Here is a 24,752-nt window from a genome sequence, read left to right as displayed (position 1 = left end):
GGATATTAAATCTCAATATTAGAAGTAAACATAGGCTCTTTTACCAGGTAAAAGAGGTTTTTTAATGCAAATATATCGGAGCCTAATAATCAAGGAGTGTAGTTTCGTGATTGACACTCTTACGAAACTTCGTTAGTGGCTTCATTTCAGTGTAACTTATAACGTTTACATTTACGAAAACTTTGAAATTGGGGCGTTTTCATTGTGGAAGACGAGAAACATGTCATTTAAACGACTTATTGAAAAAATTAGAACAAACATTTGCTTTTTTCTTGAATGCAAGATAAATGAATATAATAAGAGAGAATAATAGAGGCCTACAAAAATACTGGACCGTTTGGCGTGACCTCCACCCCCAACATGTCGCAAAAACAAGGGGATGAAAATTGATCAACAACCGGCTAATTTTTACAGAAATGTTTAATAAATACGCCCTAAACATGTCAATTTAACGACTATATTTTAACCAGGTTTTACTATTTACATAATATATTGAAAGCAAATTAAACTTTAGATTTTTTCCACAATGAAAACGGTTTCTGACGGCAAAAGGTAAATTAATTTTAATTTGAGTAATTCATTTTCTGACTTCATTTGCCAATAGAGCAATTAAAATGATTATATTCGAATGCTGTTTATAAATCTTATCTTACCTTATTCATAATGAAACAACTATTGCAAATGAAATAAAAATTCTTGTAAACAAGTTTTTCTTAGATTTTTTTGTTCTTGTTATTAACAAAGAACAACTTCGCGAACTGTAAGAAGTACAGAAACATCATATGCGAGACGCACCACGTACAGCTATTAATAAATATAAAACACTTATAATTATGTTTAATATCCTTTTGTGTGACTGTTACATTAATTATAAAATATAATTAATTAAAATTATTTTAATGCAAAAATGTTACAATATTTTATATTTGGCGCCTATACAAGATATGTATCTAGGAATGTCCGTAACTTAAAACTATACCGAGTTTTAGTTTTTAATTATTATTTAAGTTTAAAAATCCGTTTTAAGGTTGATCGGACACAGTACACTCTAAATTTTTTTAACAGAAAGTAAAAAAATTAATCTGTGTATTAATTATTCAAATATAGCATCTAATATCACTACATTGAAAATAAAATTCTTAATAACAACCGATATGATACAACTACCGTACGGGGTTGAGTGATGAAGTTGACACAAACACATGAGTTGTTTGTATGAAAGTAATACAATGTCTAACAAATTTCAAATATTGTGGTTTTGAAATGCAACATAGTTTTAAACAATGTTTTTTTGATTGGTTCTACCACTTATAAATATTATAACAAATTAGTGATGTGATTGACACAACCACATGGGCAGAATTATAAGGTTTATTTAAAAAATATTAGATTTCTTCAAGTCGGATTTGAACCAGCGACCAATCTCTTTCATAGGAAGCAATGCTTTTGTTTAATTAACTTCAGTGATTTTGTAACAATGAATTCATATTTTAAATTCATTTTTCAGTGTAGAAATCGGATTTATATAATTATTTCATTACTAAAAATAATAAATAATTAAAAATAATCATCTTTTGACTCTTGGCGGAAGAAAATTTGTTGTAAATTTCTTTATCTTTTGGATTAAGATATTTATAAAATGCTTTACCAGGCAATAATTTATACAAGAAATAAATTTATATAATAAAGTAGTAGATTTTTACTTTGTATAGAACGTGGAGGAGCAACATTATCGAAAATAATGACATAAAAACCCTTTTTCAGATCATTAAAAAAAATTATTTTATGCACATGCAATTAATAACGTATCAAAAATTCAGCTTTTTATATATACATTGCGTCAATGTTCGAACTTAGCTACAGTTGCTCTGAAGTGTTTGTGTACAAGATTTCATCCTACTGTCACGCTAGTCTCTAATATACAAATTACACCCGATTATAATCCTATAGTCAGTTAAACCCATGGGTTTCACTGAATCTTTAAAATTTTCAATTATCTATTTAAAAATTTATAATTTTCAATTTGGTAGACTAGAAAGGTGTAATCTGAATGTATTACTGTTATGGTGTCTCTAAAGTTCTGTAGGTTCTTCAAGGTATAGTAAAGCTCAAAATAAGTCGATTAAGCCAAACTTTATTAAATACTAATTTGCCCCGGTTGGGCGATAGAAAATTTACATACAAATAAAATCTTAGATTTTTTAACGAGTTTCAGCTTATACATAAAAATTTAATCGTACTGTTAAATGAAAAGACAATAATAAACAGGTAAAGAAGTTCGATTACTTTTCATACACCTTCTTGATTGTTAAATGACATATTAACAAACTTGAGTAATCTGTCGTATATAATTAATAGATTAATTTATGTAGGCGTATATTTTCCCTATTTTTGTTTCGAAAAACACTAATTATAACCAGAATTCACTTGAGACTACCGTACTTAAATTACTTACGAAGCAAAATTCAAGGTAAATAAATTGTTCTATCGACGATATAATTATTTTTCCTCCTTGAAATGTGAAAAAAAATTAAAAAGACGCATATAACTTTTATAATAAATTGAAACTTGTTAATAAACTTCAATATTAAAGTTAATTATTTTTTAGTAATTTTTGCTTTCGTTAAAACGTTTAAAATACTTCATTCTAGTTGAATACTTTGAAATTATCGTTGAAAGATTTTTTTAAACTACAGATTATTATTGAAATTAAAATTTCAATGGTTTTGCAGAGTGAGTTGATAACTGTAGATCATTTTTATCTGTAACTTCGTGAAAGTTTATAAAAATTGTCAAGAAAGTTTAAAGAATGAAAGATTGATGATCATTTTCGCATAATTTCTCGAGGCTTGAATTATTATTCTCGATAGCTTGAAAACGATTTGACGATCTTGATGATTTTCAAAAAACTGTTGGATTTTTATGAGAATCAACTTGCTAATTTAAAGTGCAATTCTATCTCTTACCTTTTAGGCTCTGAATTGACAATTAACAACCCGGAGAAGTAGGTTCAATCTGATGCCAGAACATGACTCTACAGCTTTTGTTTAATTTCGTATTTTTTGGTTGGTTTACTATAAAACGAGCTACTAGCCATAATATATTAAAATAGTCCACTCTGTAGCTTTTTATTATTCCAACGCACATAACTGAGAAACGTTTGGATTTGGATCATTCTGCTTATTGAAACGTTTGATCAGGATGTCAAAACCTATCTTATCTTGCAATATGAATGAATTTGCCCAAGACCTAATTCCGACAGCATATGTGCGGGTTGTTTGTACATGTACAACAACGACATTATATAGCAGAAATATCATTATAAATTATATAGGTATTAAGAGAAACGTAAATTGTTTTCAGACAGCTTTATATATAAAATATAATTAATTTTAGAATAGAATATAATCAAACTTCCTATTAAATAAACTATTAATAACGTTGCAACCTATAGCTTCTTCCTCGTACATAACATATAATCAGTTCAACTTTGTAATCAAAACAAATAAGTAATATACCTGCAGTTAATTATGAAATGTAAATGTTTTTGTAAACAAAAGATTAAAATCTATAAAGCGGAAAGAAATAAGAAAAACAAAATGAAAATTTAAATATTTGAGTAATATTATATTATGCAATGTTTAATTTGTAATTAAAATTAAATCTTTTTTTGTTTACAAATTTGTTTTTTTTTTCAATTCATTAATTTTTGTATCGTGACATAGATTTTCGGCGGACCTTGAGCAGCAGAATTGGGGTTTTGAATAAAATTTTTTTTTGTCTCAAATGGAAAGATCACATGTAAGTTTCACGTCAAAACTATTTTTTTTTTCGTTGGAAAGAAACGAGTTCAGTAGTTTACATAGAGACTTTAATAGCAGGGGGGCCCACTATTGGGAAGATTTATAAGTCGATCTACATTTGAATGCGCTCCAACTGTTAAATGTAAACTACTGAAATTTTTTCTTTCTTTTCAGATGTAACTTAACGTCGGGTTTTTGATTTTTTGGTTGATAGGTTTGGTTAAATTAACAGTCGGATTTGAACCAGCAACATATCGATTACTATTGATTTTAGTGTCCTAAGTCTACAGCTTAACCAACTGCCCTATCGATGCTTGATGAATATGCAAAGAATGGTATATTTTATAAAAATGATCAATAAGTTTATTTCAAACTTTCTGTAAGTTAGAAACAACAATCCTCATGTAGTTGGCTCAATCAAATATGGACTAGACATGATAGATATACGATCATCATAACCAAATTCTCTATTTAATGCAAACGCAAAGAAATTTTCTCTTTTCTGTAATTCATCGGTTCTCTTTAATTACACGATTATATATTCCAACTAACTTTAAACTAAAATCAATCTCTTTCATAGAAGTAATCATTTTTTTTCAGTGATTTTGTATCAATGAATTCATATTTTAAATTCAATGCCATTCTATTGGAAATACAAATATTTATCTGTACTTGTTCCAATCATTAGGAAATTGTTTAAAAACATTCTTACTGAAACGGCCAACTTCGGGATGAGGTTATTTTTTTTTTCAGTGTAGTGTTTATAATTTTACTTTAACGATTTGCAAATAGATAATCGAATGAAAATAAAATAAGATACTTTATGATCATCTCTTTATTTTATTTTAGAACTAAATATTCTATCCATTGCAAAATAAGGGCTAAACCTAATACCCAAGTAATACCCAAAGGGTAAAATAATAAAAAAAAGAAGACATTTTTTGATTGAACAAATGATATTACAAAATTCAATTTAAAAAGCAATATGTGTGCATCTATTTGATTGAGTTTAATAAGAATTTATCTAATAAAATAGTTTTGTATGTCGTGTGAGTATTTTCAATTTTTTTCCCTAGCTTATATAAAACAGATAAATAGTGTAAAATGTTTACAGAGTGTTTACTGATCCATTCCCTTGCTCAACATTTTTATTGTTTATCAATACATAGTATAAAACAAAGTCGCTTTCTCTGTCCCTATGTCCCTTTGTATGCTTAAATCTTTGAAACTACGCAACGAATTTTGATGCGGTTTTTTAATAGATAGAGTGATTCAAGAGGAAGGTTTTTATGTATAATACATCCATATTATAGTAGAGTAACGGGTTGAAATAGGGGTTGAAAGGGATGTGCTTCAAAAACTAAAAAAGTTGTGCATCGATTAAGCTCAAATATTGACACGATATACAACCAGCTTCAAAGATCTATTGTTTTTATCTACTTTTAACCTTCGGAGGGTAGAAAGGTGTAGCGAGAAAGTGGGAAGGAATTATCGAATATTTACAAATATACCTAAGTGGGGTATCAAATAAAAGAGCATGACGTGTACATTACAAAACTGTTATCCCACGCAAGGAAATGTGGAGGGAGGGGTGCAAGTGGGGATGTTGCCCAGCAAAGCGGGTAGTTCACAGCTAGTATAATATACGACAATTATAACTTTGAATTATCCAGTGTACCTACGTAAAATTAATCAATACACTAGGTCAGCAAATTTTGTGTAATTTGTACTATTTATAATACCATGTATATATGAAATGTATCAAGGTATATTAAGGTTAGTCTCAAGTTTGTAACGCTTAAAAATATTGATATTATGAACCAAATTTTGATTTAGGTGTTCCTAAAATTAGGCCATTTCCGGTTTTTTGTCTGTCTGTCTGTCCGTCTGACAACACGATACATCAGAAACGAAAAAAGATATCAAGTTGAAAGAAAAGTGAGGTTGAGCAAGCTAGGCCAAGCGGATCTTGGGCGGGACCATCTTGTAAACCGTTGGTTCCTATAAATATGTAGTATAAAAAAATAAACAACTTTTGTTAGAAACATTTTTTCGAAAACATCACTGTTTACCCGTGAGGGCCAAATTAGGTAGAACATTGTATAGTATTTATTATATGGAGATATCAGTCATATGTTTGTGGCATGTATGTATGGCTTGCTTTCTTTCTTGACGTACATGACGTGAAAAACAAACGATTCCGTAATAAACACTGTCTATACATGGTACTTCAACAATTAACTCAGTCAATTGTTTGTTTTCACTTGTTTTTTGAAAAATCCCACTGAAGTGAAAACATGTAATTCCCCTTCCACCTTCGACTTTGTCCATATTTTACGTATAAATACTTAAACAGTGGCAAAGTTTAATCAAAATAAATCAGTTACATCAAAATATCTTGCTTGGAGCATACTGCTTGAATAAAAAATTATTTAATTAATTAGCAAAATTTGATATAATTTGCGTGTATCCTCATTTTTCAGTTATTCTCTTGACAATAATTATTATTGTTATTATTCTATGGAAAACATGCACATATTCATAAAACTTTTGGGATGGGATATTGCGCTGTAATAATGGTTGTAAAATATACAAATTTTAGTTTGGTTTTTTTAGCAGTCATAAAACAGCAAGAAATGTTAAAAATAAGCGGTTGTGTCAGTCACTTAGTAATATATCAGTCCGGACACTGCGTTTTCCCCCTCCAGATTATTCTCCCCCATCTGAAAGATTTCTGATGTTAAACAATAAATATATAAAAAGAAACATAAAACAAAAAAATCATCAAAATCGAAGCTGTTATTGAGAACTGCTTAAGAATGGCTATTTTATGTATTCCTTTATGCGACTAAAATAAGTAAATAAATTTTGACTTACTATATATTTGATATTCCAGGTATTCATTATACCATGCATATATGTTGAAAATAACATTAAAAATAGTGATAAAAAATAATATTATTTAATAAATTTGAAAATCTGTGAAAATTATATTTTATGAAAATAAAATTTCAAAATATAATATAAAATTATATTACATAAAAGGATTTTATTAGAATGTGAAAATATATTTTAAAACTCAAAAATATGGAGAGATGCTGGGCCCTTGAATTAAGTAGATCGTTTTAGGCTGTCTATGCGTTCCTGAAATCCTGTCAATCAGGGAATGATCAAAAAAAAAATATCATAAAAGTTTCAGTCTTATTTAATAACTTCAAAAATCTGAATTAAACAGTCTTACTATTATTACATCAAAAATACTATTACAAATATAAATACTATTATTACAAATAGTTTATTATCACTACATACAAAAAAAAATCTATCTTTATCACAATAGAAAATTTATTATCATTTTGAAAATAAACTCTCGTACAATACTTTAAGCATAATTCTGCCAATAAATATATATAAGTCTATTATTTTTTTTTAAAATACCTCTATGAACATCAAATGTCAAATCAATTGAAAAATATGCGTAGTATTTTGAAAATTGAAGTGATAAACCGTACTTCCACTGTTTTCAAGAAAAATAAATAAAATGTAGAAAATAATACATTCAAACAAAATGTCACCACAGTTAGTGATACTTTTTATGTTTAGAGGTATCAAAAATTAATTAACCTAAAAGGTTTGTACCACAGAACAGTGTATATTTTGGAAAAATATAAAAATATACAAAATATTAAATTACTGTGAATAAACCGTTAAATAATTCAAAATGGATTAACTGACACTCAAAAAATACTGCCATGAGGAGCATAGTGTCCATGTTTAGAAGGATCATGAAAGATTCTTCATAATACATTAAAACAATGGAAACAACAAATTTATCAAGTCAAGTTCAAAACACAGGCAACTTAGAAAACCCTTTTTTTTTTTAAATTAATATTGATTTGCCCAAAGCAACAAAAACGACCCTAAATTAAAAAAAAACATCATCTACATATAATTGTATAATTATTAAATTATATTATAATTACTATTTTGTATTAAAAAGAAAATATTACCTTGTGTTACATTATTTGATTCAAAAAATACCTGACTTTTTCCTTTTAAATAGATGAAACCACATAGCGGACCGTCTCCCAAACTTTAGGCAAATAAAAATCCAAACAAAATTTAATACATCTCAAGTTTAATGATGAGCAGTTGACTCGACAAAATTTCCATGCAAAAGAGAATGGTTCTCTTCAAAAAATTTGCGATAACATCTCGCAAGAGAAGGTGAGAAGATAGTCTCATCCTTGTCTAACAAAATTTGTTTTTATATCCTTGTCTAACAAAATTGTTTTTATTTTTGTTTCGAAAACAGTCGCTTGGTTAAAAGAAAAAAATCAAGTACCCTTTATTAACAAAAAAAAATAATCTCACCCCAGGGGGCAAAAAAAAAATTAGCGAGATGCTAATTATTAATGAAACTAAATAGAAATTAAATTAGCTTAGTGAAATAAGGCAGTTAGAAAACTAGAAATATGAGAAATTACCCGTCAACGAATACAACCACTTCGATGATGACCTCATTTATAATATGGCCGAAGATTGTAGATTGACATTCCAAAAGTTGACTTATTGCTGTTAGTGGGTTTTAATCTAACCGATGTTGGAGATGTGAATTTCTGTATCTTATACGGTCCGTTGTATTTCGCTGTAAATTTGGCTGATTTATTTTTGTTGATGTTCGGCGCCAAATTTTTAACCATCACCAATTGTCCAATTCTGTACTTTGAAACTGATGGTCTGTTCAAAGTTCTGTTAAGACGTTGTTGATGGGCGAGTTTTAATGCATCGTTAATTTGCTGTTGCGACGGTTTAACAGAGCTTGTGACTAAATTTGTTAGCTCGTTGATGATAATAAATGGCGTTATTAATTTTCTTCCGAAATAAACTTCTGCTGGTGTAGTGTTTATAGTATTCTTAAATGAATTGTTGTAGTTAAATATTACAAAGTTGAGAAATTTCGACCAATTTTTGTGTTGAATCGAATACTCTTTAAGAATGCACCCCAGGTTGTACTTAATTTGCTTATTAAGACATTCGCTTTTGTTGGATGATGGCGTATAACTCGAACAATAGGACGCTCTGATTCCATTGTTGAATAGGAAGGTCTTCCATTTCACAGACGAAAACGCAGGACCGTTGTCAGATACCACCACCGTTGCGTATCCATTTTGTAGAAATATCTTCTGCATCATCGAAATAGCCGTATCCGTCGTCTGTTTCTTGCACGGATATGCAAAAGCGTATTTACTGTACCCATCTACAACAGAAAAAATATATTTGTAATTTTCGGGAGATTTAATAATAGGACCGATAAAGTCAACGTAAAGAGTATGAAAGGTAAATTCGGGAATGGAAGTGCTCAATTGGACCTTATCATTACGTGTATAAGGTCTAATCGCCTGACAGACTTTACAGGTTCTGACATAATCCCTAACCTTTGCATACAAGTTTTTATAATAAAAGATTTTACTAATTTCACGGAACGTTTTAATAACCGAACAATGCGCTGCATATTTAGAGTCGTGAAAATATCTCAACACATAATTCAATAATGACTCGGGTAATAAAATTCGTTTTAGGTGATTCCTACCCACAAGTTTGAAAACTAATCCATCCTTGATGCAAAAATTAGGGACATTCATCTTAGCCTTAAGGTTGCGATAAATGATTTCACATTCAGGTGAATTTCGTTGTTCTTGTTTGATGGATAGAAAATCAAAATTCGTATTGTTTATAACGTTCAAAGAGTCCAATTGAACATCATTCCGAATTTGTTCACTAAGCAAATCTAAATCAGATGAATCCAGAGAAGAGGTTATCTTTTTAATTAGAATTGCATAACCTGGGTCCGCGCTATGCAATTCTTTAATTTTAACAAATTTATCATTTGATTCTTGCTCTAATTTATTCTCGCTATTCACTATTGTATCATTTGATTCGTATAGTCTAGAGAGGAAATCCGCCATTTTATTATGCTCTCCTTTGATATGTTCCGGAGTGAAATCATATCGGGATATTTTAAGAATCCACCTGGACAGCTTATTGAATTTATTTGGTGTATTAAATATCCAAAGAAGAGAACGACAATCAGTTTGGAGAATGAAGTGGCGATCTGTTAAAAAATCTTTAAATTTATCTAAAGCGGTTATAACTGCTAACATTTCCAACTCGTGACTATTATACCTTAATTCTGCAGAATTCAATTTTCTAGAGCAGTACATAATGGGATGTAAACCATCCTCATATTTCTGAAGTAAAACTGCCCCCAGTCCAGTCGATGAACCGTCAGTTTGTAACACAAAAGTTCTTTCAAAATCCGGATGTTTTAAAACTGGAGCATTAGTTAGAGCTTTTTTTAGTGTTGAAATAGCTTCCAGATGCACATTCGTAATTTTGAATTTGATGTTCTTTTTCTTTAAATCATTCAGTGGTGCTACAATCTGACTGAACATAGGAATATATCTGGCATAAAACGCAGCCGCTCCTACGAGCCTCATAACTTCTTTAACGTTTTTAGGTATAGGCATTTCATTAATAGCCTGAACTTTTAAAGGGTCAATAAAACGACCTTCAGCGGATATAACGCTACCTAGTAAACGTACTCTAGACATGCAGAAACGAGCTTTGTCTAAATTAATTGTGATACCGAGTGTTTTAATTTTAGTGAATAACAAATTTAAATGATTTAGATGAGATTCGACGTCCGAAGAATGAACAATCAAGTCATCATAATATATTAAAAGAAAATTATGCCGAAATTCGGCTAAACTAGAGTTCAAAAATCTTGATAAGGCCTGGCTTGAGACAGATAAACCGAAAGGGCAGCGATTATAATGCCAAGTACCGTATTGCGTGACGATTGCAGTAACATGTTTCGTGTCCTCTGACAATTTAATTTGGTGAAACGCGCTTTTCATGTCCAACAGCGTGAAAACCTTCGAATTACCTAAACTGGCAAAGATATGATTAATATTAGCTGAACTCATTGGATCAAATTCGATATGTTTGTTAAGGAATCTGTAATCTGCGACTAAACGATAAGAGTCATCTTTTTTTTTAACAAAAAATACAGGTGAGCTATAATTTGAATTTGAAACAGAAAGAATTCCTTGTTTCACTAGCTGCTGTATATGTTGATCCAAAAGTTTAGCTTTATCAGGTGCTAAATAATATGGTGCTTTACAAACCGGAATGTTATCTTTCAACTTAATTTTATATTCATAATCCTTAGCAAGGCCAGGGATTTCTGAAAAAATACATTTATATTTTTTTATTAAAGAATCTAACATTTTAGTTTGTTTGGCACTCATATTAATTTTGGCTTCACAAATCGTGTTAATAATTCGATTATTACTGTTAAAACCAGCAAAGGGAATTTCGATATTAGGTTCAAAATAAAATTTAATAACTGATTTGAAAAAATCGAGAATAATATTACAATGTTTTAGCGATGTAACACCCAAAATCGCGTCAAAGGGGAGACTGTCGATAATGTAAAAGTTTTGGTTCCAAGAGAATTTGTCAATTTTAAAGTGTAGATTGACCAAATAGGAACATTTTAAAAAATTATTACCAGGTAATGAAATTGTTTTATTAGTTGATTTAGTGATTATATTTTTATCAATAAGTTGTAATTTTTTTAGGGTTGCGGTTTTAATCGCGTTAATAGAAGCCCCTGAATCAAACAGTGTTAAAATGGGATAACCTAGAATAAAAATAGTTTGTAAAGGTAAAGAAGATGAATTTAAATTTAAATTAAATAAATAAAATTTAGGGTCTATTATTAGTTTTTTGGTTTTGAAATATTTGGTGATCCATTATCTTTGTTGATCCGTTTAAAACAATGCCTAAAATCGTGATTAGTGCCTTTGCAATATGTACAAAAGTATTTGTTTGTAGAATTAGTTTTTTGTTGAGTTGAAGCATTTGCAATTTGAATTGGTGGCAACATTCTAGATTGAATTTCTTCCATTTTTGTGATCAGCCTTGACAAATCATTATAAGTTTCGGGTATTTGATTTAAACCCATAATTGTCAAGATAGCCGTATTGGCATGAGCAAAAATAATTTCAATTATCTGTGCTTCAGATAATTCTTTTAGTAGTATTTTACTGAATTTTATAATGGATGCAGCAAAAGTGGAGAACTTTTCTGTATCAGGTTGAGTTCGCCGTACCAGTTTATCAACCAATAGTTGCCTCGTCAAAGGTGGGATATAAATTTCGAGTAAGTTGTTTTTAATTGCTTCCCAGTCTAATGAACGAGCTATGCAAGATGCCCAGAAAGCTTGTGCATTTAACGCACATCTATTTATTAATGATTTTAAGAGCATTTCTAACGGTAAAAAATTAATGTCGATTAAATGTTGTGTATCAACTATGAATTCCACAACTTTTTCTGGAATCGATATATCTAGAATAGTAACTTTATTAATGAACGAGTCAATACTCGGCTTAGCAAAAAAATTAGTTTGATGACTAGCTTGGTCTGGTCTTAAAGGTAAAGCATTGTTTGATAAACTGATCGTTAAATTGGATAAAGTTTGAGTTAATAGACTTATCTGTGAATTTTGTTGAAGAATTTGGTCTTGCATCACTGTCATTTGGTTTGCCGAAGTATTCAGTATGTGCGATGTAGCCGCCACTTGAGTCGAAATTGCTGCTATGTTGATTGCTGACGCAGCACTTGGTGTTGTGAACAAGTCATCCCGTGTTGGTGAAGGACCTGGTTGATTACCACCTTGACCACCTGGTAAAGGTTGCGGAGTGCCAGCAGTATCAGCACCTCTTCTTGTCGTTGGCATGGTGTTTTAATAAAATGTAAAGACAGATAGAAATATTTGACCAAATATGTAAAAAAAATATATATATTAAATCTGTAAATAAATATTATTAATAAATAAAAGATATAATAGAGTTTGATTTAATTCCCAATTGACAAGATAACTTTAATGAAAGGAAATTACATGAAGCCTTTTTACTTGCTACCATGTGAAAATAAAATTAAAAATATGATAAAAAATAATATTATTTAATAAATTTGAAAATCTGTGAAAATTATATTTTATGAAAATAAAATTTCAAAATATAATATAAAATTATATTACATAAAAGGATTTTATTAGAATGTGAAAATATATTTTAAAACTCAAAAATATGGAGAGATGCTGGGCCCTTGAATTAAGTAGATCGTTTTAGGCTGTCTATGCGTTCCTGAAATCCTGTCAATCAGGGAATGATCAAAAAAAAAATATCATAAAAGTTTCAGTCTTATTTAATAACTTCAAAAATCTGAATTAAACAGTCTTACTATTATTACATCAAAAATACTATTACAAATATAAATACTATTATTACAAATAGTTTATTATCACTACATACAAAAAAAAATCTATCTTTATCACAATAGAAAATTTATTATCATTTTGAAAATAAACTCTCGTACAATACTTTAAGCATAATTCTGCCAATAAATATATATAAGTCTATTATTTTTTTTTAAAATACCTCTATGAACATCAAATGTCAAATCAATTGAAAAATATGCGTAGTATTTTGAAAATTGAAGTGATAAACCGTACTTCCACTGTTTTCAAGAAAAATAAATAAAATGTAGAAAATAATACATTCAAACAAAATGTCACCACAGTTAGTGATACTTTTTATGTTTAGAGGTATCAAAAATTAATTAACCTAAAAGGTTTGTACCACAGAACAGTGTATATTTTGGAAAAATATAAAAATATACAAAATATTAAATTACTGTGAATAAACCGTTAAATAATTCAAAATGGATTAACTGACACTCAAAAAATACTGCCATGAGGAGCATAGTGTCCATGTTTAGAAGGATCATGAAAGATTCTTCATAATACATTAAAACAATGGAAACAACAAATTTATCAAGTCAAGTTCAAAACACAGGCAACTTAGAAAACCCTTTTTTTTTTTTAAATTAATATTGATTTGCCCAAAGCAACAAAAACGACCCTAAATTAAAAAAAAACATCATCTACATATAATTGTATAATTATTAAATTATATTATAATTACTATTTTGTATTAAAAAGAAAATATTACCTTGTGTTACATTATTTGATTCAAAAAATACCTGACTTTTTCCTTTTAAATAGATGAAACCACATAGCGGACCGTCTCCCAAACTTTAGGCAAATAAAAATCCAAACAAAATTTAATACATCTCAAGTTTAATGATGAGCAGTTGACTCGACAAAATTTCCATGCAAAAGAGAATGGTTCTCTTCAAAAAATTTGCGATAACATCTCGCAAGAGAAGGTGAGAAGATAGTCTCATCCTTGTCTAACAAAATTTGTTTTTATATCCTTGTCTAACAAAATTGTTTTTATTTTTGTTTCGAAAACAGTCGCTTGGTTAAAAGAAAAAAATCAAGTACCCTTTATTAACAAAAAAAAATAATCTCAATGTAATATGCAAGGTATATTAAGTTAAGCCCCAAGTTTGTAACGCTTAAAAATATTGATGCTACGAACAAAAATTTGGTATAGGTGTTCATAAAATCATCTAATTAATCCATTTCCGGTTGTCTGTCCGTCTGTCTGTCAACACGATAACTTAAAAACGAAAAATGATATCAAGCTCAAATTTTTACAGCGTGCTCAGGACGTAAAAAGTGAACTTGAGTTTCGTAAATGAGTAACATAGGTCAATTGGGCCTTGGACCCATCTTGTAAACCGTTAGAGATAGAACAAAAGTTTAAAAGTAAAAAATGTTCCTTATAAAAAAATAAACAATTTTTGTTTGAATCATTTTTTTGTAAACATCACTGTTTACTCACAAGGTCACACATTAGATGCAAATTTTATAATATGTATTAATATAGGATTATCCGTTATGTAAGTATGCGTAATGTGATAGAGTAATCAACACTGTCTACGCATGGTATTTCAACAATTAACTCAGTCAATTGTTTGTTTTCACTTGTTTTGAAAAATTCTTGTAGATTTTAATTAAAAAAAAATTTTTTTAAGGAAATGCGAATGAAATCCGAAAATAACGATAGAAAAAATAGGCAGGTGAATTACTAGCCCAGTTATTGTTCCCCAAAATCTATTGTTGCACTATTTATTAATATAATTAGTAATATCTCAATTTTTCCTTTGATAAATACACATACCACCACAAAAATCGCAAAACATCGCGAAATCTTTCATCTATAATTCCTCGTGAGAAATTTACTTTCTAACTTCAAACAAATACGAATAATATTATGAAATCTTTCGATGAAAAATATTTTTCATCGAATTTTATAAGATATATTAATATATAATATCCATTTTGTAGTATAGTAGAAAAATTGAGAAGAAAAAAATTCGATTTTTCAGTTTTTTGCAAATTAAACGAAATTTTTTGCTTGAAGTAGTATGTTTTTAGTTTTTTCGAAAATCATGAATTTCTTAAAATTCTAATAAAAAGAAAAAACATTTCTAGTTATTTGGAACATCAATAGCCATAAAATAAATAAATGATGTAATAACATATGTAAATAAAAAAAAAAACTTTTTTTACCCCGTTGAATCCCCACTGTTCTACGACTGCCAACATTCAGCTCCTGAATTTATTACCCTGTATATTTGTTATAATTTTCTCTACTCTTTTCCGTTGAGATTACCCTGTTAGGAATTTTTTTACAAATCAGCTATTTTTTCAGGTAGATCGCCTGGACTAAATGTGATATCCATACACTTGAGACATACATTTAAGACAAACGAATTTTGTTCAAAATCCAGCGACTATTGTTTGAAAATTTTTGGTGTTTCTAGGGGCTAAGTATTTGTGGAACACACTGTATATCTTTGTACATGATTGTCTTCATTATCAAGATATTTTAATATTGAATAAAAAATAAATAACGAATAGGCCAACCGTTATTGACTGTATGTAAGTCAATTGCAAGATTCTTCGAAGACAACCGAATAGAGTAGCTCATACCCATATAAAACATATAGACAGTTCTAATAGATACGCCACGTATAAAATATAACACTTGTTGTGTTTCATGTTACATGCAAATTGTGTGTCTAGAAAACATCTCTTTGATCTCGTGTGCTTTTTCCATTCTCTGCGTTCAACTACAACGTTCCATTATTACACAATAAAAAAAAAGGAGATAATTTTAACGTTTGTATACATTTTTTTTTAAACGATCGACACACATTATTATCGGGGAAAATTATTTTTTTATTATTGTTTCATTTCATTTAATTTTTTTAATTGAACTATAAATAAATGATTTTGTATTTTATGGTTCCAGGGCATGCAAAATTAAACCTGATTAACCTCATAATGTGCATGTGCTGATTCAAAAAATTTTAATATTTATAGTGCAGTAGATATAGAAATTTAATTGATTTTTAATTACAAGTTTTTAATAGCTGAATCGCCTAAAAAAATTTCCCGTTTATGGCTTGTTTTTTACCCTCGAATTAAAAAAAGGTGTTATAAGTTTGACCGCTATGTGTGTGTGTCTGTGGCATCGTAGCGTAGTCTAAACTGATGAACCGATTTTGATTTTGTTTGAAAAGAAATTTATTCTAGAGTGTTATTAGCTATGTTTCAAGTGCAAATGGGTTCCGTACCCGAAAAAACTAAAAATTGGCGGTGTTCTTAGATATATTTCAAATGCGCGTTTAGGATTTCGTATCCGAAACAGTTGTCGGGGGGTTTTTTAAATTTTGTAAATTTCACTTGTTATACTACGAATATTAATATTAATAGTGAATTGAATTTCTACATATAGAAATATTTCTCGTAAAATACTTGAAATTTTCTGTTCTGTTGTTTAATACGTTGCCCTCGTAAAAGAAATGAAAATGATAATTTTTTATGATTTATTAAAATCCAAAGGTCACATTTCATTTGACTAGTAGACAAATATTTTCTCACAAACTGCAAGAAATCAATTCGGAAATCTCTCTGCGTATTGGGTTTTCCGATGATATTATCAGAAACCACGCATCCAATAATTTATTAGATTATAAATCCTTTTTCTCGAATTTGATAAAATCCAATAAAGAGATTAATTTTGATCCAGAAATACATAAATCGGGTTGAGTTGATAATTGGTTTAGTCTTGTATATAATTAGATAGGTACTGTTTCGACTGCGCTACTGATGGTTGATATATATGTGTACACAAACATGCTATATGTAATAAAAATGATCAATAAGTTTATTTCAAACTCACTGTAAGTTAATAACAACAATATTAGTGTAGTTGAAACAATCACATCTGGGCTAGACATAACAGCTATAAGTTCGTAATTAAACAAATTCTATATTTAAAGTAAACGCAAAGGAATTTTTTTTTTTTAAATTCATCGGTTCGCTATATTTACACGATTATATATTTCAACTAAGTAAAATTTTATTTTCCATCAATAAATTCATGACTTTAAACTAAAATCAATATCTTTCATAGAAGTAATGATTTTATTTATTTAACTTCATTGGTTTTGTATCAATGATTCCATATTTTAAATTCAATCCCATTCTATTGTAAATACAAACATTTAGCTGTACTTGTTCCAATCGTTAGACAATAGGGTATTCCACTATTTTTGAAAAAGTACTTCAAAATGTTGATTTTGCTAATAAAAAGCCACCAAAAATTTATTTCCAAAAATACACACGCTCTCTTGCCAAAAACTTAAATTAAATTTTAAACCTTTTTTAAACTGTCAAAAACGCGGGCATCCAATTTGATGACGTAATATGGGTATCACTATACGAAATAACACAAATACGTTTGACAGATATATTCATAGACATCTGATTATAATAAATATAAATATTTATTATCTTTGTATATATTATACCCAGCTGTCTACACTGAACTATCTGATGGTCTATGACTCATACCGCTCTGACATCACAGCAGGGCTTACCCGCGTTTTAGGTCACGTGATATACAGTTTAAAAATCACGATTTTTTATTTTAATATTTTAAAAGAAAAATGTGCTTTTATGACTCGAAATCAGAATATTTAAGTATATTTTTACATAAATTTTAACTTTTTTCAAATTTCATGATTTATTTATGACTAACGATAATACCCTATTGTTTCTGAAGAGGCATATGTTCAAAAACAAATTTGCATGTTGCTTAAAAATGATATGATGTTATTCAGGTTCTTTTTCTCTATTCTCAGTATTATCTCTTTGTAAAGATTGAAAAGGCTTCAAGGAAACACTATTTTTTAAATAAATTTTTTTTAATCATTTCCAACGATTTTTCTCGTAATGAAGAACAATATCTTTAATAAAATGAATTGTGATTTTTTCTGCTTTGTTTTCATTTTTCCCAATATTTAAACAACAAATAATTTTTGTTTTATAAAACAAATGATAGCCTTATCAATGTTATACGTTTCAGGTATAAAAATATAAATATAACAATTTTATAAAAAAAAACTGATAATAAATACTTTTTAAAAGGAAAATGAAACCGAAAGACTAAAAAAATTGAAAATTATTCACCACACAGTTCAATGAAAAATTACGGAAAAATTATGTTATGAAAAGTTATATTATTAGTTGTAACAGAAACAACTATAGTAGAGTATTGTCAACACTAATCACATACTGAGTATTGTGTGTGAATATATCTCCGCTGGTAAAGAAATCTCCGCTTAGACAAAAAAGTTATCCCAATAGCTGTGAACTACCCTCTTTGCTGGGCAACAATCCTACTTTCACCCCCCCCCCCTTGCGTAGGGGTACAGTTTTGGGTGTATTTGGGTATAATTGAAAATATTCGATTATTCATCCCCACTTTCTCGCTTCACCTTTACACACCCCCCCTCCCGAAGGTTGAAAATAGATAAGAACAATCTTTGAAGCTGGTTGTATATCTTGTTAATATTTGAGCTTAATCGATGCACAACTTTTTAAGTTTTTGAAGCATATCCTTTTCCACCCCTTACTTTAGTATATAATGCATGTATTATACATAAAAACCTTCCTCTTGAACCACTCCATCTTTTTTTTTTTTTTATTAGAAAAAACTGCTTCAAAATTCGTTGTGTAGTTATAATGATCTAAGCATACAGGGATTTTTCTTAGGTCATATATTCTTACTGTGCATACTATCTAAAAATTTTTGACAATATTGTAGCGGAGCAACATTCTTCAGTAAATAATTAAATAACTTTACGTTTTACTAAATATGTCGAGAAAGCAAAAATGCAAAAATATCAATCTGAATGTGTTGTGAATATACCACACGGGACCTCCTCCTTTTGACGTCGATTAAAAACATATTAATCAATACACATAGCTAGAAAAATGATAAAAATATTTTCAGATACTTTTTAAAATAAAAATAATAAACAATAGTTTATTTGAAATTCTCAAAATAATTCAATTTATTCTCATAGAGAAGTTTTGATTAGTCAAATAATATGTAGCAACATTCATTATCAAATTCTACGAAATAAAAAATATGTACATTTATTTGTATCATTTATTATTTAACATGTATTTTTAATTAATATGCTTTAAATTTTATTTCACAAAAATAGACTTCATAAAAGTACGATATGGACAAATGGACTCAAGCATTTATAGTCCCAGTACCCATCATCATGCATTGTCATTTGGTTGACTTGTCTTCATTTCTTTATTACTAGAGGGACACAGGGCCGCAACCAAGGATCTCCAGGGAACACGATTGCTGGCCAGACTCTTGACTTCACTCCAGGTTTTGCCTTCCAGTTCTGCCTCTTTTTATACGGTTCTTCGCCAGGTGATGCGAGGTCTTCTCGGTTTTCTCCTATCTTGTGGATTCCAATCAAGTGCCTGGTGGCTGATGTCTTCAGGAGTTTTTTTACCGTATGGCCGATCCAGCCAAACTTCCTATGCTTGATGACGTCAGCGATAGGTGCTTGATTTGTTTTCTTCCACAGGTTAACATTGGATATCGTATTTGGCCAAAATATGTTTAGTATATTTCTAAGACAGTTGTTAATGAATGTATTTTGCTAGAGATGGTTTTGGTAACTCTCCATGTCTAGCAACCGTAGAGTAGTACTGACTTTACATTTGTTTCAAAAATTCTCAGTTTGGTTTTGAGTCTCAGATGTTTCTTAGTTGTGCGAAGGCTCCTCCTGTTTTTACTTTTTGTCACACTTAGGCTATATAGCCCATTGTGATATACCATATATATGTTTTATCACCTTTCCGCTGATAATTTCATTTATTTAGCTCCTCAATTATTTTCAGAGGCTGAGTGCAACTCCTTCATGCATATACCATGCACTACACCAGCCCATCACAACTAATAATTAAATTAATTTTTGTTAGGATGGAATTGGGTACGCCTTAACCGACTGAGCTACAAAGGTTGACATGCATTTGTCATTGAAAATAACCGAAAAAATCATTATTTTCGATGTGATTCTTGGAATCTATATATTTAGAAACGAATTTTTAACAAGCAATTCGAAAAAGTCAGAGAGAATTTTTTTTTTCTATGATATGGTAACTAAAATTTAAATTAGGGCACAGTTGACCACTCCAATCTTTTTCGGAGTGGTTTTTCATAATCAAATTTTACTTTTAATAGTCAATAACCATAGAATATTTTAAGGCCTTGTGAATATTTGTTTATATTAAAATTTTTTTGTGATTAGTACTTCATACTTGATCATATTTTTATATTATGAGAATGATTTCATTCAAGTAAGCCAGTAAGTATCCATCCTTCGATTATGTTAAATATTCACATCACATTCATGCTTGTTGTATTAATATGAATGTTAGTTACATTATGAGTGTATGATTCATCATTGTTATTCATTTATTATCGTTGTTTTAACTTTAAAATTAAGTCATATTTTATACTTGTCGTGATCATTTCATGTAATTGTGCATTTCATAAGAAGTATACCCAGACTTTGTAAAATATAAAAACATATGTTGTGGATAAATTACCGAATCTAACATTTCTGTGGAAATAATTCCAAATGCTGCATAAATAAGTAAATATTTATGGTAGAAAATTGCTACTGCCAAATATCAATATTGAAGCCAAAAATAGTAAAAATGAGGAAATTTAATGAAATTTAATTTTTTGCTCTGATAAAAGAGATTTTAGTAAAACCATTTCATGCTTGAAAAAACGCAATATCATTCAATATTGATACGTTAGAAAAACATCGCTGTTTTGTTAAGAATGTCTTAATTTTGGTGTTTCATCACATGAATGGAAATGCTGTAATCTTATCCTGGTCAAATGTCTGATTGGGCATGACATAAGAGATCTTTAACTTCAAAACTAACGAGTGAAAACAAACAATTGATTCTGAGAATCATTCACAAGACCACTAGTTGAAGCTATCTACAAATTTTGAAGTCCCTATCTTTTATAGTTTTGGAGAAAAAGGATACCAAACTTTTGTCCTAATTTGTGCCTTCAAGGGTAAATAGTGATGTTTACGAAAAAATGTTTCATACAAAAGTTGTGTATATTAAATTTATTAAAACTTTTGTTTTATCTCCAACGGTTTACAAGATGGGTCATACGGACTGCAGACCCAATTGGCCTAAGTAGCTCAGTTACGAATTCAAACTCATTTTTTACGTCCTGAGCACGCTAAAAAAATTTCAGTTTGTTATATTTTTTTCGTTTTTCAGTTATCGTGCTGACAGGCTGAGTACAGACAGGCGATGGACTAATTAGGCGATTTTAGGAACAACTATGTAAAATTTTGCTCGTATTATCAATATTTCAAAGCGTTACACACTTGGGACTAAAAGTAGTAATTCTTGATATATATTTCATATATACAGGGTATAAATCCTGTTTATAGTTTCGTGAAGTTTTTTAAATTATTTTGATTTCCATGTTAAATTGATAGATGTTTTTTTGAACTTGATTTTGATTTTGAATAATTATATTTATAAATTTCACGAAAAAGCTATACATTTCATAAAATGTTCAAATTCACTAAGTGAGTACAGTATACATAATGTAATGTAAACATATTTACTAAGCTGGTTATCATCAACATAAATGCCAAAAAACTTGGGTGTGTTAAGAAACTGATTAAAGAGTTTTATATAGAGTTATTATTATCAAGTTAGGTAATTCTTATTATTTTAAAAATAAAAATTTCTCAACTTTTGTACTATTTTAGTGGTACAAAATAATACGAGATACTAGCAGATTAGCAATATTTCACAATATTGCTAAAAAAGAGGAAAGGTTTATCCCCTGCCTATTTTCCAGAGCCCTCTGTTACGGTCATTAAATTAAGTTTTAAATAATAATTAAAATAGCGTGCTTATTAATGAGTAAAATTAAAATTATGCACGAAATACTCAGTCCTGTCTGTAACTTTAACTTTTACTGTAAGCATAGAGAAGAGCTCTATGTGCTTTAAAAATTCGAGCTCGAGTTATATGGGTCATTTCCTATTTTTTTAGGTAATTTTTTGATTTGTAGTTCAACCGTTAGTTTAGTTTCCTGAAATTAGCATTTTCCAACAAAAACTGAACGTAATCTCTGTTTGAAATAGTGACTTTTCACTATTTGCTAGTGAGAAGTTTACTATTATTTTAAATAGCAGTATACTTTCCACTTGCAAATAGTGATAGTCACTACAAAATAGTGATTTATTTCACTTTTCACATTTCGATTTTAGAGTACAAATTTATGTGAAACCATCTAAAAATCGATCATGCTTGTAAAAAATACATGAAAATTCTCAATTCCATCCTTTTAAAGCCACAAGACATCTGCTAGCGCCTGCCCTACGTTTCATAGACTTCTGTACATGCTTCGAAAAATCCAGGTTGCAGTATTATGTCGTATATAAGAACAGGCAGAATTTTTAATTTTTGAATTTAAGGTCATTTCAAATGCAAAATTATAATTTCTGAAGATGGTTAAAATTTAAAAATGTTTCCTAAGCTTACCAATTTTCATTCCTGTTAAAAGCTCAATTTGGAAGAAAGCTTTTAGAGGTGACGTTTAACTTTTTCATTTTTAGTATTTTATGTTTGAAATATGAATATTTCCAATTTTCGACGTATAATATTCATGTAATTTAAAAATTATAAAGTAATAAATTAATAATGACATAGTCTATTAAAATTTTATAACTCTATGAAATGGATACATATTTACAATTACAACTACCATTTGTAGTAATTTATATTAGCAGCCACACCTTAAGACCATTTTTCAATTGTCTACTATGTCTAGCTAGAAATAGATGCCATCTCTTAATATTCATTCTATCAACATATTAAATTATATTTCGTACGACATTCTGTTTTAGTGGAAATATTTATTTTGTTTCAAACAGGTTGATTTGCTATCCCTTTAAAAAACTATTTTCATACAAGCGACGATTTGTTAAAGATTTCACAGGTCTGCGACTAAAAAACTGCATGAGATTTTTTTACATTTTCTTATAGATTTTGACCTCCCAAAAACAGGAATAATATTCAAAACAACCTATCACATAGGTTTTTATAAATATTAGTAACAACATAAACTAGTCTTTAAGTAGTATTATATAGCATTATATAGTAGTATTATATAAAACTAGTCTTAAAGTAGTATTATTGCACAATAAAAATAAATTAGTTTCGCTTCCAGTGGGGTATTCTGTGCATATGGAAGAAAACTAACTATAAAAATTTGGCCATTATGTGCCATGGCCATTATCTTTGAAAGAATCAAATATCAGGACGATATTGCATTCGCAGATGATTTTGTCATCATCGAAGAAAACCCTGGAAAATTAAAAAAAATGATACAATACCTAAACAGGGAAAGCAAAAAAATAGGGCTTTCCATGAACATAACCAAGATCAAGCTCCTGACAAACTCTGATAACCGGGTTATAACATTAAACAACGAACCTCTCGAATACGTGGAAAAGTACATATAACTGGGGAAGGTCATCTCGTTCAAGGACCAGGCGGACAAGGAAATCAAAAGGCTAATAGCAAACGGCTGAAAAAATACTGGTCACTTAAAGAAATCGTGAAGGCCAACGACCTTAGCATCGGTACAAAACAGAAAGTCTACAAGACTTGCATTCTACCTTGCATCACATACGACTGTGAAACATGGTCTTTCTCAAAACAAAACCGAGATTGGCTGCAATGCTGCCAAAGAGCGATGGAGAGAAGCATAATAGGCATCAAGAAATAAGGCAGGAAACAAAACACCTTTATAAGAGCCAAGACAAGAGTTATGGATGTACTTACGAAGATGGACCAACATAAATGAAGATGGATATGCCACATGATAAGGAGTATTCTTGAATAGCGAACTAAAATTGTGGCTGGCTTGTATCCCAGAGATGGAAAAAGGAAACGGGGAAGACAATTTAAGAGATGGGTTGAAATTTTAAGATGCGATGAAGCTCACAGCGGGCCCTTATTGGAGAAGGGTTGCCAGAGATAGAACACAATGGCAAATGTTAGAGGAGGCGTTTACCAAAAAGCACACTGAACTTAGAAAAAAACCCTTTAAAAAAGGAAAACACGTCAAAACAGTCGGAAGTTTAGGATAGAGTGCCTATTCATTGATTGATTGAAACGTAAAGCATTACTTTATGCTGGAAATATCAACTTAATGATCGGTTTCTCGTTCCCACGTATCGATGGTACCATATTCTTATTATTATTAGGAGACCAAAATTTATTTTTCATTATCATCGTATGTGGTCAGTCGGAATTTGTAAATTTTCAGTCTACTTTAAAGATGTCGCAGCAATCAACAAAAAAAATCTTGATTTCGATCGAAATTCTTCATTTGAACAAAGCGCTAAGTAAATTAGTTTACATCGTGGAGCTAGTTTTGCTAAGTAGACTTCTTTCAATTTTGATGTTACAATTATGAATCGTAATATTATATTGTTCGAAAACTATGAACAGAATTAAGCAGC

At 29.5% G+C, this 24,752-nt stretch overlaps 2 protein-coding genes across 8 annotated transcripts in view; both read right to left on the bottom strand.

Moving 5' to 3' along the window:
* The window catches only part of LOC123305000 (protein lap4), a 236,780-nt gene that overhangs the window by 79,080 nt on the left and 132,948 nt on the right, over positions 1-24,752 (bottom strand). The gene's annotated exons all lie outside the window — the stretch shown is intronic.
* Positions 8,188-12,796, bottom strand: LOC123305001 (uncharacterized protein K02A2.6-like). The gene is made up of 2 exons (XM_044886591.1): positions 12,363-12,796; positions 8,188-9,063 (listed from the first exon to the last, which is right to left on the bottom strand). Exons 1-2 carry the CDS (start codon positions 12,607-12,609, stop codon positions 8,324-8,326), a joined length of 987 nt encoding a protein of 328 aa, XP_044742526.1. The 5' UTR covers positions 12,610-12,796; the 3' UTR covers positions 8,188-8,323.

The sequence above is a fragment of the Chrysoperla carnea genome, chromosome 1 (genome assembly GCF_905475395.1).
Source record: "Chrysoperla carnea chromosome 1, inChrCarn1.1, whole genome shotgun sequence".
NCBI classification, from domain to species: domain Eukaryota; kingdom Metazoa; phylum Arthropoda; class Insecta; order Neuroptera; family Chrysopidae; genus Chrysoperla; species Chrysoperla carnea.
The sequence above is the reverse complement of the archived record's forward strand: the minus strand, read 5'-3'. Positions and strand labels throughout refer to the sequence as shown.